The 15,314-nt window shown below is 36.0% G+C and overlaps 1 protein-coding gene across 1 annotated transcript in view; it reads right to left on the bottom strand.

Moving 5' to 3' along the window:
* Window positions 1–3,996: 3,996 nt before the first annotated feature.
* Window positions 3,997–15,314, bottom strand: part of LOC114653216 (suppressor of cytokine signaling 6) — a 49,938-nt gene continuing 38,620 nt past the window's right edge. Inside the window, exon 2 of the mRNA XM_028803406.2 lies at window positions 3,997–8,002. Within this exon, the coding sequence (XP_028659239.1) occupies window positions 6,278–7,876 (1,599 nt within the window). The 5' untranslated portion in view covers window positions 7,877–8,002 and the 3' untranslated portion in view covers window positions 3,997–6,277. The remainder of the gene's footprint in view (window positions 8,003–15,314) is intronic.

Below are 15,314 nucleotides of genomic sequence, written 5' to 3'. Positions count from 1 at the left end.
CTGGAGGGGCTGTTGATTTCATTTCCAACCAGTCCCTTTTAATTTGACTTTAACCTGCTTATTGAGACTGCACTCCACGAAAAGCACTATACAAAAATAGGGTGAGATAAATTGGATATATAGTTTTTAAGATTTTCATAATAATGCTTTTTCATTCTACCTTCCCTGGTGTTCTGGTAATTTAACTTTCTAATGATCACGGCTAGTACTGTTTAAAAACCTAACAAGCTGAAACATTTCAGCAATCAACAACATTTATTTCTATGGCACATTTTCATACACAGGAAGTGTATTCAGTCTCATTAGCCTTGGTGTCTAGGCCGTTTGGCATCTATTGTCATTATTAGGATATTAAGAAAGCAAAGGTCAAGCAATAAGATTATGACAAATTACAGTTATAATAAACATTTTTTACAATACAATTTGATAATATGGGGAAAAGAAAAAATTTAAGATGTTAACAGTTAGTCCACCTTCTATCTGAAGTTAACAGGAAGGATTAACACTGTCAAAATGAACATCCTCCGTGAACTCGCATCAATTCCAGACCATCCCTATATACTGTATATAAACAAATCATTCTTTAAGAAATTAGAAGGTCAACTGTAACATCATTCATCTGGAATTTGAAACTCCCACACATTCAACAGGAGACTGTATAAAGATCTAAATTAGAATGTGGCATGGCACTACCCAACTTTTAATTTTACTTCAGCAGCAAAATATACACACAATAAAATCTACCATATTGGCAGAAGTGTATGAATTCACACCAGCCTGGCTTACAATGCAAAACAAATCCTGCTGTAAATCTTCTCTGTATTCCCTGCTTTGTGCTTTATTTAAAACAAATGCCAATTTACCAGCACTTCAGTCATTCCACAAGTACTGAAAACATATAGCCAATGCCAAGCACAATTTAAGGTAAAGAACCTCTTTTATCTGTTGATTTTATGCACAATAATCACCTATTTCCACCTTGCTAGTCCTATTCAGTGTTTATGGAAAACGCCGTGTATATAAAGATTCATACCGTAGGAACTTATTACTCTCCAAATTTAACTTTACAGTTATGCATTTACTTTTGTATACAAAATAAAAATTGTTATAATTAGTCTTAATGAAGATTTAGACAGCATTTTGGCAATATATAAAATATGTCAAAGAATCTATTCTAGAACTTCACCATACATAAAATACACTCTAGTTCTACTTATGCCAAGCATTCCATAATTCAACTGAAGGTCTTGCATCAATCACATGAGAGCAATGCCTTCTTGCTCCAGCATCACTAGGCCATATGTTTTGAAATTGCACTTAATTCAAATTTTGGAAAGAAAAAAAAAATCTTTACATGCTTCTCAGATAGCCTTGGTGTCACAATCGGACCTTATGCATTAACAGCAATATATGACGTACCCACAGAAAGACTCAAAGTGCACAGGGACAAATCAACTAACAACCGATACCACACTACTGTCATGCAGACTCACCTTACTTAACTGAAAGAATACCAACACTACACTATAACTCGGTGGGTTAGCGACATCCTATATTACAGTAATCCCTCCTCGATCGCGGGGGTTGCGTTCCAGAACCCCCCGCGAAAGGTGAAATTCTGCGACGTAGAAACCATATGTTTATATGGTTATTTTTATATTGTCATGCTTGGGTCACAGATTTGCACAGAAACACAGGAGGTTGTAGAGAGACAGGAACGTTATTCAAACACTGCAAACAAACATTTGTCTCTTTTTCAAAAGTTTAAACTGTGCTCCATAACAAGACAGAGATGACAGTTCCGTCTCACAATTAAAAGAATGCAAACATATCTTCCTCTTCAAAGGAGTGCGCGTCAGGAGCAGAGAATGTCAGAGAGAGAGAGAGAGATAAAAGCAAACAATTAGAAATCAATAGGGCTGTTTGGGCTTTTAAGTATGCGAAGCACCGCCGGACAATGCAGCTGCTAGGAAGGGAGCAATGTGAAGGTAGTCTTTCAACATTTTTTTAGAGGAGCGTCCGTATCGTCTAGTGGTGCGAACAGCCCTCCTGCTCACACCCCCTCCGTCAGGAACAGAGAATGTCAGAGAGAGTGAGAGAGACAGAGAAAAACAAACAATTAAAAATCAATACGTGCCGTTCGGGCTTTTAGGTGTGCGAAGCACCATGCAGGAAGCATATCGCTTGACAAACCAGCTGCAAGAAAGGGAGCAACGTGAAGATAATCTTTCAGCATTTTTAGATGAGCATATCGTCTAGGGGTGCGAATAGCCCCCCTGCTTACACCCCCTCTGTCAGGAGCAGAGAATGTCACAGCGAGAGAGAGAGAGAAAGGCAAACAATCAAAAATCAATACGTGCTTTTTGATCTTTTAAGTATGCGAAGCACCATGCAGGAAGCATATCGCTTGACAAAGCAGCCACATTTAAGCCTAGCAAGGAAGAGAGCAGTGTGAAGGTAATCTTTCAGTGTTTTTTGAGGAGCGGCTGTATCTCCTAGGGGTGCGAACAGCCCCCGTGCTCACAATCTATTTGAGGAGTTTTATTTAATAGGTAATACGCGCTCTGGTTGGGTAGCTTCTCAGCCATCTGCCAATAGCGTCCCTTGTATGAAATCAACTGGGCAAACCACCTGAGGAAGCATGTACCAGAAATTAAAAGACCCATTGTCCGCAGAAATCCGCGAACCAGCAAAAAATCCGCTATATATATTTAAATATGCTTACATATAAAATCCGCGATAGAGTGAAGCCGCGAAAGTCGAAGCGCGATATAGCGAAGGATTACTGTATCTCAAATTACAAAAAAAAAAAATCAAAGTCCCTCTTACAAAGACTTTAAAACACAGCAATAATTTACTAATATGCTGTTTTAGAATAAGCATGCCAAGCACCTGTGATTGACCCCCTTAAGCTATTAATTGTTCAGTTAAATTAAAAGATTTTTTTTTTTTATCTAGTGCTGGGCGGTATACCGGTTCATACTGAAGACATGTTCAGTGCAATCCAACTTTTGACAAACACCTCTGGATATTTTACTAAGTCTAAACGCCTCTTTGGATGGTTGAAAATATGTTGTCAAAATCATAGTTTAAGCTTTTGCAAAATTTGTTCAATTAAAGGTTCTATATTTTGACTGCATCTGTCATGCAATGTGCTTCCTTCTCTTTAGTGCCACCCCCTTGAAAACTATCACTTTATGGGGCGATGCAAACCTGGACTAATACTTGTGTGCACATTAAAATATCTTTTTGTACGATGTACAATTCTCATAACAGTCTAATAGGTTATTCTTAGCCAGTCTACTGCAGTAATTGCAGTGGAAAATGTGGTTAACATCCACTCATGCATGGGGAAAAAAATACCGTCTAATACTGTGAAACCGGCAGAATCTAGAAAAATACCGTGACATAGAATTTTGGTCATACTGCCCACCTCTACTTTTATCCCCGGGTAGGGTTTTAACCATGTTTTTGTTTTTTTATATTTTTACTTTTTCTGTTTTCTCTGTATCAATTTTAAAGTAAAGTTTTAAAGTTGTATCTGTTATGCTATTATTTGATTGAGAAGCATGCAATTGTAACCTACTTTTCAAAAAGAAAAAACTCGACAAAAACAGAAGCATTTCTAAATTTCACTACTGCTCTTTTCTAATAAGCAACATGAGTAAACATTCACCTGTTAGGAATCTGGGTGGGACAAAAAAAAAAAAAAAAAAGGGACTGAACTTGGGAACCACTAGACAAGGGCCATTGCTTAACTGTTCAAAAATTACTTTTGTCATATCCATAAGGGCTATGCCCCTGCATTTACTGTGTCTTGTGCAGTACAGAACAACTGGATTATTAGGCTAAAATTAATGATGTGGTGCTATATGTCCTCAGTGAGTAGTAACTGTAATAAAGGAGATGCATTCATTAACCAATAAATAAATCAAAAAACAATACTACAACCAAAAGTACATAAAACCGTTAACAGAAAAGAAAAACAACAGACAATTGTGAATGTAACTTTTTTTATTTACATTTTGTATCAATGGATACAAAAACCCTTTTTTCCAAAAAATGTGCAATAAATCACTATTGATTATTTCCAAATGAAAAACAAAATGAAACATGTGGACTTTGGATAAAATCATTCTCTTCATATGTAATGCTGTATAGAATTTAGAGAAAAAAAAACTGTAAACTGAAGTCATCTGCACTCTACCTACAATTAATTTACTTGGTGGCACTGTAATATACTGATTAAAACCTCTCAAACTAAATCATGTGACACAATTCTGACTCTCTCAAGACCATAGCTATCTTGAGTATTCATATATACAATTACTTCTGACGTTCTTTTTTTGCCAAAATTACACTATTAAAAGGCCATTATTTTAAAAAATAAAAATCAAGCAGCACAAACGTGTTGAGCATGTTCAAAACCAGACACAAACTTACATATTAGCTTTAAAGTTACTGTACCAAAAGTAGCCAGCATCAGAATTTAATTGGTTTAAAGAAAGTATTTGATGTAAGCAGTGGCCTAGCAAGTGTGGTATATCAAACAAAGGTCAGTTTGAAACTTATCCCCAAAACCGCATAATATGGTTCAATTGGGAAGAAACTGTTTTACTGCATTCAACAAACCAAGACATCCTGTCCACTTTTTAAATTTTCAATGAAGTTAAATAAAAGGTTTGGAGCAGAAAGGGGTTCTTTCATTTCTGTCTCAACTCTGTACTAATCTTAAAAATTCAGATCAAAACTAACAGTGATGTTAAATACAATACTTTAAAGCAGTAGGGATATAACAACTTAAATCTTACAGGGGAAGAAGTGAACAAAAAAAGTTTAGTTAAGGATGCACCAAATGATTGGCCAACTATCTGAATCAAGCAATGTTTGATTTCCACTCCTAACTCCTAGGTTTGACAACTTCTTAGCACATGCCAAGTAAAACTAAATCCTACACCACAAAACTGTAGTGGATAAATAAAGAAACAAAGCTTAATTGATCAAATGGATGCCTGGATCTCAGCCAGTAACTGCCAAAGAATAAGAACAACGATGTTTGCCACAGCAGCAGCATGTGTCACAGAAAAAACTAAATTCCCATCTCCTATTCAATAATTAATGAGTGCTAATGTCAGTTAAAATCTATTTTAAACATTAAAATACCAATTTTCATGATTGAAAACACTACCAACTCACTTTAAAAATGCACATGAAACTAGCAAATGACTCAAAAATTGACTCGTAATTAGGAAGTGGATTCAGATTGGCCAATCACTGAGTGATCCGAACCAGCCATAGAAAATCTGATCTGTGTACATCTAGTTGTCCTCACTTTTTTTTTTTGTTAGAACGAATTATGGCTAATTATGGAAAACAAACACACACACACACACAAAAAAAAAAAAAAATCAATCAACTTACTAGTCTGCAAAAACTCATTTTGACAGGATGCTCCAAACCCAACTATTTTTCTGTGCTTTTCCATCAGTTCTACTTCCACAAACATTAACATGTACAAATTACATTTTTTTGTTTTGTGGTTTTTTAACTTTCATGATTTGGGCTATCTTTGGGGACAAGCACCTTTTTGCTTGTCAAAGACAAAATTTGAAACAGACTGCTTAATAAAATTAATGACTGTTTTAAAAAATAATCTTAGTATTCTACAAAAATACAGCACAGAAAGGAAAATATCAAAATACCAATATATTTTTTAATTAATTACTTCTGTGCTTAAGAGCTTATTGCCTTCACCCCTTTTGGTAATGACACCATACAAGGGCTCAGATAATAAGAAATGAGGCTGGTGAAAATGTGGTAGTGCATTACCCTCCTTAAAAAAAAATAAGAACTAAAAAGTAACCTTCTGGCACTCGCAGAAAAGTATTATACACTTTTCCTTAACTAACACTTATCCTCTGTAGTCATAAGACACTGATTTTATGTTGTTTATATTGGTAAGGTTTACATACGCTGGTCTGAAAATGATTTGTACAAAAGGAGAGATGAAAGACATCAACATAAAAATTAAAAATACTGTGAACATTGCAGCAGCAATTAATCAAAATCGCTAAGGGAAGGCCAAAATGGCGATATTGATAGTAACAAATCTTAATTTTTCTGGTAATGACTGATGAAGAGAAATATAATACCAATGCTGTGGAGGCAGACATTTTCAAAACCATGGATGTTTGTAAACCATATTTCAATTTATTACTGTTCCCAAAGTGCAAGTTGCAAAAAGGTCCCGTAAGCATTTTTTTTTTTTAATATAAAATCAGTAGTGCTTTTCCTGCAGGTAATCTTTCATTTTGTTTGGCAAAGGCAGTTTCTGAATCAGATCTATTCTGGTATATTGGCGGATGACAAACCGGCACAAGTACTGCAGTGAGCGCACCTGCATAAACCGAGAAACTGGGTTTGTTAGCCTGACAGGATAAGTCGCTGACCCAGGCAAACGGGACCTAGAATAGCAAAAAGCTCCATTTTCAGAGTCTTTGATAGAATGTTCTATGAGGTCTACTATGGAAATGTGGCCTTCCACATCGGGCTGTTCATAGAAGCTGAACCTGCCATTAGAATGCTCTATCCTTGTATGGAGAGTCTTGGCCTGTGAACGAAAGCTCAGACTTAAGAGATAACGGTCATCTGAACTATCACGTACTAAGAATGAACCATCAGGGAGGTTGGCCAACTTCTCTTCTGCCTCCCAGCGTGTTATGGGGCCCCAGTACCAACCCTGTTTGGCAAGCTTCTTTAGCTCTTCTGTCAGGCTTGTCACCACCATTGGTCCACTACTCTGTACCGAATCATAAACTCTCCCAACTCCAGGGGCTGAGTTAGGGTCAAAGTTCAAATGGTGGCGCATCCTCTCAGCAACATGGGCATCGGCACCAGTAAGCACTGGAAAGTTCCTTTGGATTTGAATGCTTGGGACAGGAGGTAGAAGAGGGGAGAGGGGAGGTGCATCAACCCTGGAGTTCTGAAGCATCACCCCTGTAGTGCCAATCAAAAGTCCATTCACTGTAGGTTCCATAAAGATATCTGGTGTCACATCCAGATCCTGTGATTCCTGAACCTCATCCACAAGGAGAGCGCTCCCGCCTATTGGTGTTGAAACAGACATCACTTCCATTGGAGAGGAGCCATCTAGGCAATATGGACGTGATCCATCTACAGGATACATTCCCTCATCTAAAGGCATGGTGTACTGAATATAGTCCTGAGGTGTAAGTCCAATAACTACAGGCACATGCTCATCAATATTTAGATGCAAGTCACCATTCTGTGACTCTGTACTTTTTAAAGAACTACTTTGTTCCTGAAACAAACTATCCACTGGGAGATCGTGAAATTCCTTATGGACACCGTTTAGTGCTGGACTGGGGCTGGATGAATGAACCAAGGCTTTAACTTTGACTTCCATTTTAATACAGGTTTCTTCTGAGTTGGCTGGCCTAAGTGGCCAAGGAGTAGGGCTATAATGGTGGCTACGTAAGGAAGTAGACCTTAAAGGCCTCTGGGCTTTCACATCATTAAAGCTAATAGGGGCAGAGGAGGAGGAAAACGTGTCGTCATCTACTGAGCTAACTGACGGTGAGCTTCCTTTACTTTTAGTCTTCTGTTTGGCAGATAGTCGCCTTTTTAGGGTGCCCATGAGGCTTTCACTTTTTGACCGATTCTTATGCCCCTTCTCGTCTTCACTATTAAAATCACAGCTTGCCAGATCCTTTCCATAGCAGCCCCCAAAAATGGAGTCTTCCTTCCCAAAATCTCCTGCCAATGCTGGCTGTTGCACCACTACAAACTCTCCTTCATCTTTGCCTTTACTCAGGTTGAAGGATTTACGCAACGTCTTAAGGCTAATTTTCTTCATCCTGATTGTCCCAACCAAATTAGGGAAAAGGCTATCCTCTTCTCCTAGGCAGCTTGCTGAAATATTCTCCACGGTGGCTGTTCATGGACTCTAAATTACTTCATGAAAATGCTGACATAGCCGTCACTAAAACAAAGAAAAAAAACAAAAAAACGTGTCAGTTATGAGAACAAGCATTTGAGAAGCATGCTTACATTTCTGTGAAGCAAAAAGCTTGGACAAAAAAAATATATTGAACCTGGAGATGAAAATCATCAATGGACAGACTGGTTTGGTTATGGCAAACCACTTAATTACTACTAATAATTGTTGGCTAGTAAAAGGCTATCAAAGAAAGTGGCTATATTAATAAGTTTAATATTAAAGAAGTTAAATAGAAATAATAAAATAAGTAGAATTTCAGATTCCAAAATTAAATAAGCATCAGATATGAAAAACAGATTAGTAAGACATGTAATTATTTAAATCAAACCCATAATGTGGAAATGCACCCACTCCCAGAATAATAAGAGTTACAAAACTTAAGCAGGTTTCAAAATGTGTGTCTTCTGATAGGCAACAGAAAAAACAAATGTCAGCTTCTCTTGGGTGGCTTCTAAATGGATGAGCTGGGGATTGCTTATGGGGGCTTAACAGCTAACATCTTGTTTCAAAAGGTACAAGAAAAACCACTGGGGTGGTTTATCCAACAGACCATTTCTTTCAAAGTACACAAACTGCAGCATAAGGGTGATGTATTTCAAATAAAAAATATATATATTTTTTTTATTTTGAATTTAAAGTACACATTTTAATTTGATTTAATCAATAAGTAACACACCCCAACTGACACTGTTTTTTTTTTATCTATTAGGCATCCAATCCTCTGAACCCTGAAACTAAATCATTTTGTAAGGTGACTTCCGTATGTTCAATTCAAGGCTGAAAATTTAACTCGATCTAGCTCGATTCAATCCCTACCAGGACAGAGGATTGCCACAAATGTCAACAAATACTGTACTACTGAAAACAATGATTTAAACAGGACTTATCCTGAATTTACTAAGAATGTATTCTTACAATTTGGTACTACAATCTTGCTAAATGTTTTATAAAAAGATTGTGTGACCTGAAACTAGGTATATAAAATTAGGACTTAAGGGTGATCAAATATGTATCCTTGCTTAGGTTAGTTGAGGACTGCTTAAATGAGGGAACAATCACAGGAAGTTCAGGGTAAGGCAGGTCTAAAAGATAATTAAAATTTAAAAATGGGGGCTTCAACCCTGATTCTAGAGTGCTATTGTGGCCACAGGTTTTCATTCGAACTCTTTTCTTAACTTTATTTGCCTTCAATTTAAATGATTTGCTATTTAAAACTCAACTCTCTTAAACATTTTTTTTCCTCCTTAATTAGCGACCAACCAATAATGAGATACAAAACAAGCCACACATAGCCAGCCAACCTGTATCCGTCATACAGTATCTGAAAATAAAGATGACAGTCTTAGTAATGTTGATCCACTCTGGCCCACAAAATATTTTGATGGCATTCTTGATAAAAAGAAAATCATAGTTTTGGAGATGTCTGCCATAGTAGTGAGAACATCAACAGGCCATGGAATTAAATAAGAAGTTTATTTAACAATTGTCTTCTAATTAAAAAAAGTGGTTACAATGAAATTGGTTGGGATTTGAGGCATCAACTTAGCAGGTCATCTGTAGGTTTGTTTCAAATGTCATTTTTGTTTGGGTACCATTTAAGGAAAATTTAAGCAATTTATAGGGCTGAAACTTGAAAAAAAGAATTGAAATGAAGGGAAAAGAAGCCATTTAGCAGCAAAAAACTGGTCAATAATTAAGAAAATAATCCACCTCTGTTAAATAATCCACCTCTGCAAAACATTCTCTTGAAAGAAAATAGATATAGGTCAGATGCACAGACCCGATTCCAGTTATTACATTTACCTGTATGGGCACCCTGCAAAATATATAGAGTATCAAGTATGAGGAAAGACTTAAACTGTTCAATCTTTTCAATTAAAACAATCAAAGCTTTGGAGGCAGCCTATAAAATTAGCATGGTGGATGCTAGTTGTAATTTTAAAATTAGCTCTTCATTAGGCACACAGGGAAAAAGTTGCCAAGCAGTGTAGTCAACAGTGGTACTCTAGGAACATCCAAATCTCAGTCTGAGACATCTCTCGAAAGAGTTAGGTGAACAGAGACTAACAAGGTACAGTAGGTTGAGCCAACCAGTTAGTTCTTGTCTATTACCTTTCTGGTATTCTTATTGCTTTGACATGACTCTACATCAACAGAGCCATTTGCTACCACAGATGTTCTGAAAACTCAAATGTTGCATGGACAGACAAGTAATTAGAATCTGCATATTAAAAAGAAAACACAACGAAGAATAAAGTGGGAAAACAGGTATCTACTGCAAGATGTTCCAACACATGTCATAAATCATTGGGCATTTGCTGTTGTGAGATGCTGTATTTAGAGTGCTTGTTTATCTGACTAGAAACTAAGATCTGCAGATGTACTGTACTACCTTCAGTTTCTGTACTTTCTTGCATGATAAACAGATGGTCATTACTGCTGGCACTTGTGCAGTAACATTCCTCTTGTATGTAATCACTGCTCTATAATGTGAAAGCAGTACAACACGGATATTTGCCAATCAATGTGGGAAGTAGATTCTTGTTCTTATACTACAAGCAATGAATCAGTTCAAATTGGCTAAATTTTGGCAGATTTTAAAAAAAAACGTGTGCCAAGTGCAACCACTAAGAAATTGGCCATTGTATGCCACTTTTGTGTTTTATCAAGAAAGTAAGCCCAGTCACAATATTATGCTGCCTGTAGTTGTTTTCCATCAATTTCTTCTAATAGCTTTATGCTTCAGAACACAATTGCATGATTAAAGTCCAGTGTGGGTAACATAGCAAATAAAGGCACAAAATCCTCATGTTTCCTTGTATAAGCACACTTCTAATGTCTGCTATCATAAGGGGTACACCAGGAGGTTCTTTCCCAAGGTGCTTGTCCTGCTTGCCTTGGGTTTATTATAATGTGACTAAGGGACAAGTGAATGGACAGAGAGTCAATTACACCCCTATTACATACAGAAAAAGTACATAATAGGGATATGCTTGCTACACAACTCATTTTACAAATGGTACATTACTATGACAACCCTTTTAAATTAGTGTATCAATGTGTTTGAAAAAATGTTTTTTTTTTTAATTAGAATGTATTTTTCTTTCAATGATTTTATATTAAATTAGAAGTTAGTTTTTGTTAAGGATCAAGATGATAAATAAATACATTTTTTTCCCCACTGCCCATTTTTCTTTTATTTACTGAGAGTGGCAATATTAGTGGAGATCTGTATCTGATGGTGCAGCGATGCTCTGATTAAATTCGGGACTGTTTTTCAGATTGAATCAAAATGAAAAAAAGGAAAGGTAGAATATATAATGCAGCAGAAAAGCATGGGAATTGGAAGACAGAAAAAGCCTAATGAATGAGAAATTCAGGTCAGTCTCATACACTTGACTTTACGGATCTGACAACTGGGTTATCTTCACGACAACAAACTATAAAAATATATCTACAAAAAACCCACTGATAACTTCATTCTGAAATAATTTTATACCATCAACACTTTAAGTGCTTTACTTTTAGAAACTATGTGCATCCATTTAAATAACATCTTATGTATCTGTAATTATAAGAATATTGTCTGTGACATACAAATTATTACGTTAACATGAATAACAGTTATTAATTCCTTACACAAAAAAACAGATATTTAAAACCAAACGAATCATCTTAAATCCATATAGAAAATGAGAAAGAAAAAAATACTGTATAAAATACTTAAATAATGAACAAAAGGAGAACAATTTGATATTCTATGAAAAACATGGTGTCAAGTGATTAAATCTATAAAATAGCAATAAGCTTTGTGAACATTTTTTAAATACTGAGATTTATACCATATATATCCGTAGATCGGGGGCAACACAGGCTTTAGGGAAGCTCAAAGCCGATTATGTTGCACAAATGTAAGAATCATACTTCTAATCATTTCTGTAGGCTTTACTGTGTCATATGGGAAGTTTACTAAAGGTCACAATAAACCTCATAAGTACTTCACTTCTAAAATAACACACCATATTCATTTTACATCTTAGTGCAAGTATTTTAAAACATGTTAAAAAGAACAGGAATAGTGCATTCCAAGTATGAAATGATTTGTAATGTTTATTTTTTTTTTATAAGCCAATTCCTGCTTGAACTCTTACATCCTAAATGTCTCCTTTAGCGTTGCTGACCTCAAGGGTTTTGATTTTGAGGTCTGATTTTGTTAAGGCTTTTTTTGCAAGTGTTACATTTTATCAGGATACCGTTTTTGATTTTTAGTTCAGGCACCACCAATTTACACAATTTTGCATCTGTCATCTCCCAGGCAAGATTACCAGAATTCCTCGGGGTATTCAACGTCACTGATGTCATCAGTTCAGTGGTATTTTGGTTGACCCAAGCGTTTCTGGGCTATTCGTGTTTCATGGATATGAACCCTTATTAGCAACTTAAAAATATTTTTCATTTGATTTCCTGTGTTTCAAATTCTTGCTCGTTTCTTTCGTTTGATTTTTGACTATGATTTGACTTCAAAGGCTGCTCTGACTTGACTCTCTCTGCTTTGACATCAGCCTATTTGGACTACGTATACCTCCTTGTCATTTCATTTCTATTACTGTTTCTTATGAATCAGTATAACAAGACTTTGGAGGAAAGGATCTTTATGATCCTGGAATGGCAATGTTATTAATACATACAGCAAAAACATATAGGTCCTCTATATCCAATACTAACTTACAAAAATAAGCACATAATCAGAATCCAATGCTGTGAGATTTTTTGGAGGTTCTACTCATGACTTCTTATTGTCTCACCCCGAGAGGTAAATTTCCATTTAGATTTTTGGAAGACAACTGAAGCTGCTGCTGATTTGTTACTAGGCCATAAGCATCAATGAATAAAAATTAAAACAAATCCAGAAGGGGTTATTGTATTGCTCCAAATACAAATCAACTACAGAACATGCCATTTCTTTAATTATCATCGACTGATGTGACAGGTCAACTTGGAGAATCTGAGTTGCAATGCTTTGATTTGTGATTCTTTATAGTGTATTCACACACGTGAAATTTCTGCAGGACTTCACATGAACAGAGCTGAAGTGCACAAAGAAACACTGATTCCACAAGTACAGAGTTAAAACTGAAAAACTATATGGGAGTTTGCACATTCTCACAATGTTCACAAGCTAGGCGAATCGGCACTGCAAATTTACAACCTAGTGTGTTCTTCCTATGATGGACTCTCACCATGTCCAGGTGTTGTTCCAGCTTTGCGTCCAATAATTACTGAGACAGGTTCCAGCTACTCACAATCCTGCCCTGGACAAGTGGGCTAGAAAAATAGATGGATAGATTTATAAATATTGAAGCAGAACACAAAAAAATGTAAAGGTTAACAGTTTTCTGGGTGTGTGCATGGGTACATTTCTTTAGTTGCATGTATGCATTTCTTGTTCTTTGTCTCTCTGTAGTAAAGAGATCTTTACCAAAGAAATGAGATGTTTGACAAATAAGGAGACCATTCAGTCCACAAATCACATTAGGGTTAGCCAATAGCTAAACTGCTCCAAAGCCTCATTATTTTTTTCCCTCAAATTTTTAGTTTTCAGCTTCAACTGTATGACTCCCAATGACCACAACCATTTTCTGTTTTTTGAATTATAACTTGAAAGCAGTGCCCATTAACTTCCAGAGTAAATGATTCTCTAATTAAACGAAGGAGTTTCATTGAATTACCTTTACAAATGCATAATAAATGATAGAGCAGGATGAAGTCTCTATGAAACATGCTCTACTCGAGGCTTAATAGGTTAAATTTTGAGTTTATCATAGAAAGATGTACCCTTTAAGAGCAGGGATGTGTTCGTTTGATTTTTTTTTTCCTGAACACTTTCTACAGCTGCTCTCCCTTACAGTAACAAAATGAACACAATGGTCATGAGGCTCATGACAAAGTCTAACTAGTACATTATACAGTAAGAGCATGGCATCATTTAATGTACATTCAGGAATTTCTAATACATTAACCTAATATTCTGTTTTTCCTTGTTTTAGCACAGATGAAGAGGTTTATTTTAATGCAACATTCTCAAAAAGATATTTTTAGAGGTGTGTTCCATTTGCACTGTTTTGGTAGTTGAATGGGACATTTTGATTTTGTTGTGCCACCCTAAGTATCAATTATTCAAAATAATTATTACCATTATATTTGACACGTTTACCCATGACACTATACTGATTCATGGTACTTTATAACTGTCTACATATTCATTTTTGTAACTGAAATACAGCTGGATTGACCACAGTGATCTCTAGACAGGAAATTAATCAAGCTGATGGTTTAAAGCCCAATGCCTTAGCCTCTAAACTAAACACAGCCAGCCTAGGATTTTAAGCAAAGTTTTTTTTTTCAGTTACGGTTACTTCTGCAGTTGCAAACCTCATGTCCGCAATCTTGATGCGTTTTTTTTTTTTATAGTAACCTCTCTTTTGAGAAACAGATTAATTCTGTAGTTAAGAGTTGCTTTTTCCAGCTTCGTCTTTTAGGCAAGATCAAGCTTTTTTTATGTTCTAGGGATCTTGAGAAAGCTACTCATGCTTTTATCTTTTCTCACCTTGATTACTGCAACTTGCTAAATTCTGGGATTAGCAAATCCCTGATACACAGGTTACAGCTGGTCCAGAATGCTGCTGCTCGCTTTCTAGTTGGGGCAAGAAAGTCTGATTCTGTTTCTCCAATATTAGCTTCTTTACACTGGCTGCCTGTCAGTTTTCAAATTGATTTTAAAATCTCGTTGCTAGTTTTTAAATCTTTACATGGGCTTGCTCCTGCCTATTTATCTGAATTGTGTGCTTTACACCAGCAATCTAGATCTAAGCACTCTAGATAGATAGATAGATAGATACTTTATCTATCTATCTATCTATCTATCTATCTATCTAGAGTGCTTAGATCTTATGGTCAGATGTCTCTTGTTGTCCCTCATACCAAGTGTAAAACTAAGGGGGACAGACAGGGCTACGGCAGCTGCTGCTCTTCACCTCTGGAACTCTTTACGTAAAGGAGTCGTCCACAACTGTTCAAAACAGGATTAAAGACTCACTTCTATTCACTTGCTTTCCGTGACCTTCAGTAATACTGATGGTTTCTCATTGTGATTATATAACATTACTTCTATTTATTATTTACTTTATTTATGTTCATTTATTTTATTTCTATTTATGTTTTTTATGTTGTGTTTTTTATTCTTCTTTCATTGTAAAGCACTTTGGCCACAGCATTCCTATGTTGTTTTAAATGT

The sequence above is a fragment of the Erpetoichthys calabaricus genome, chromosome 6 (genome assembly GCF_900747795.2).
Source record: "Erpetoichthys calabaricus chromosome 6, fErpCal1.3, whole genome shotgun sequence".
In the NCBI taxonomy this organism is placed as follows: domain Eukaryota; kingdom Metazoa; phylum Chordata; class Cladistia; order Polypteriformes; family Polypteridae; genus Erpetoichthys; species Erpetoichthys calabaricus.
This window is presented reverse-complemented; position numbering and strand designations above follow the sequence as displayed.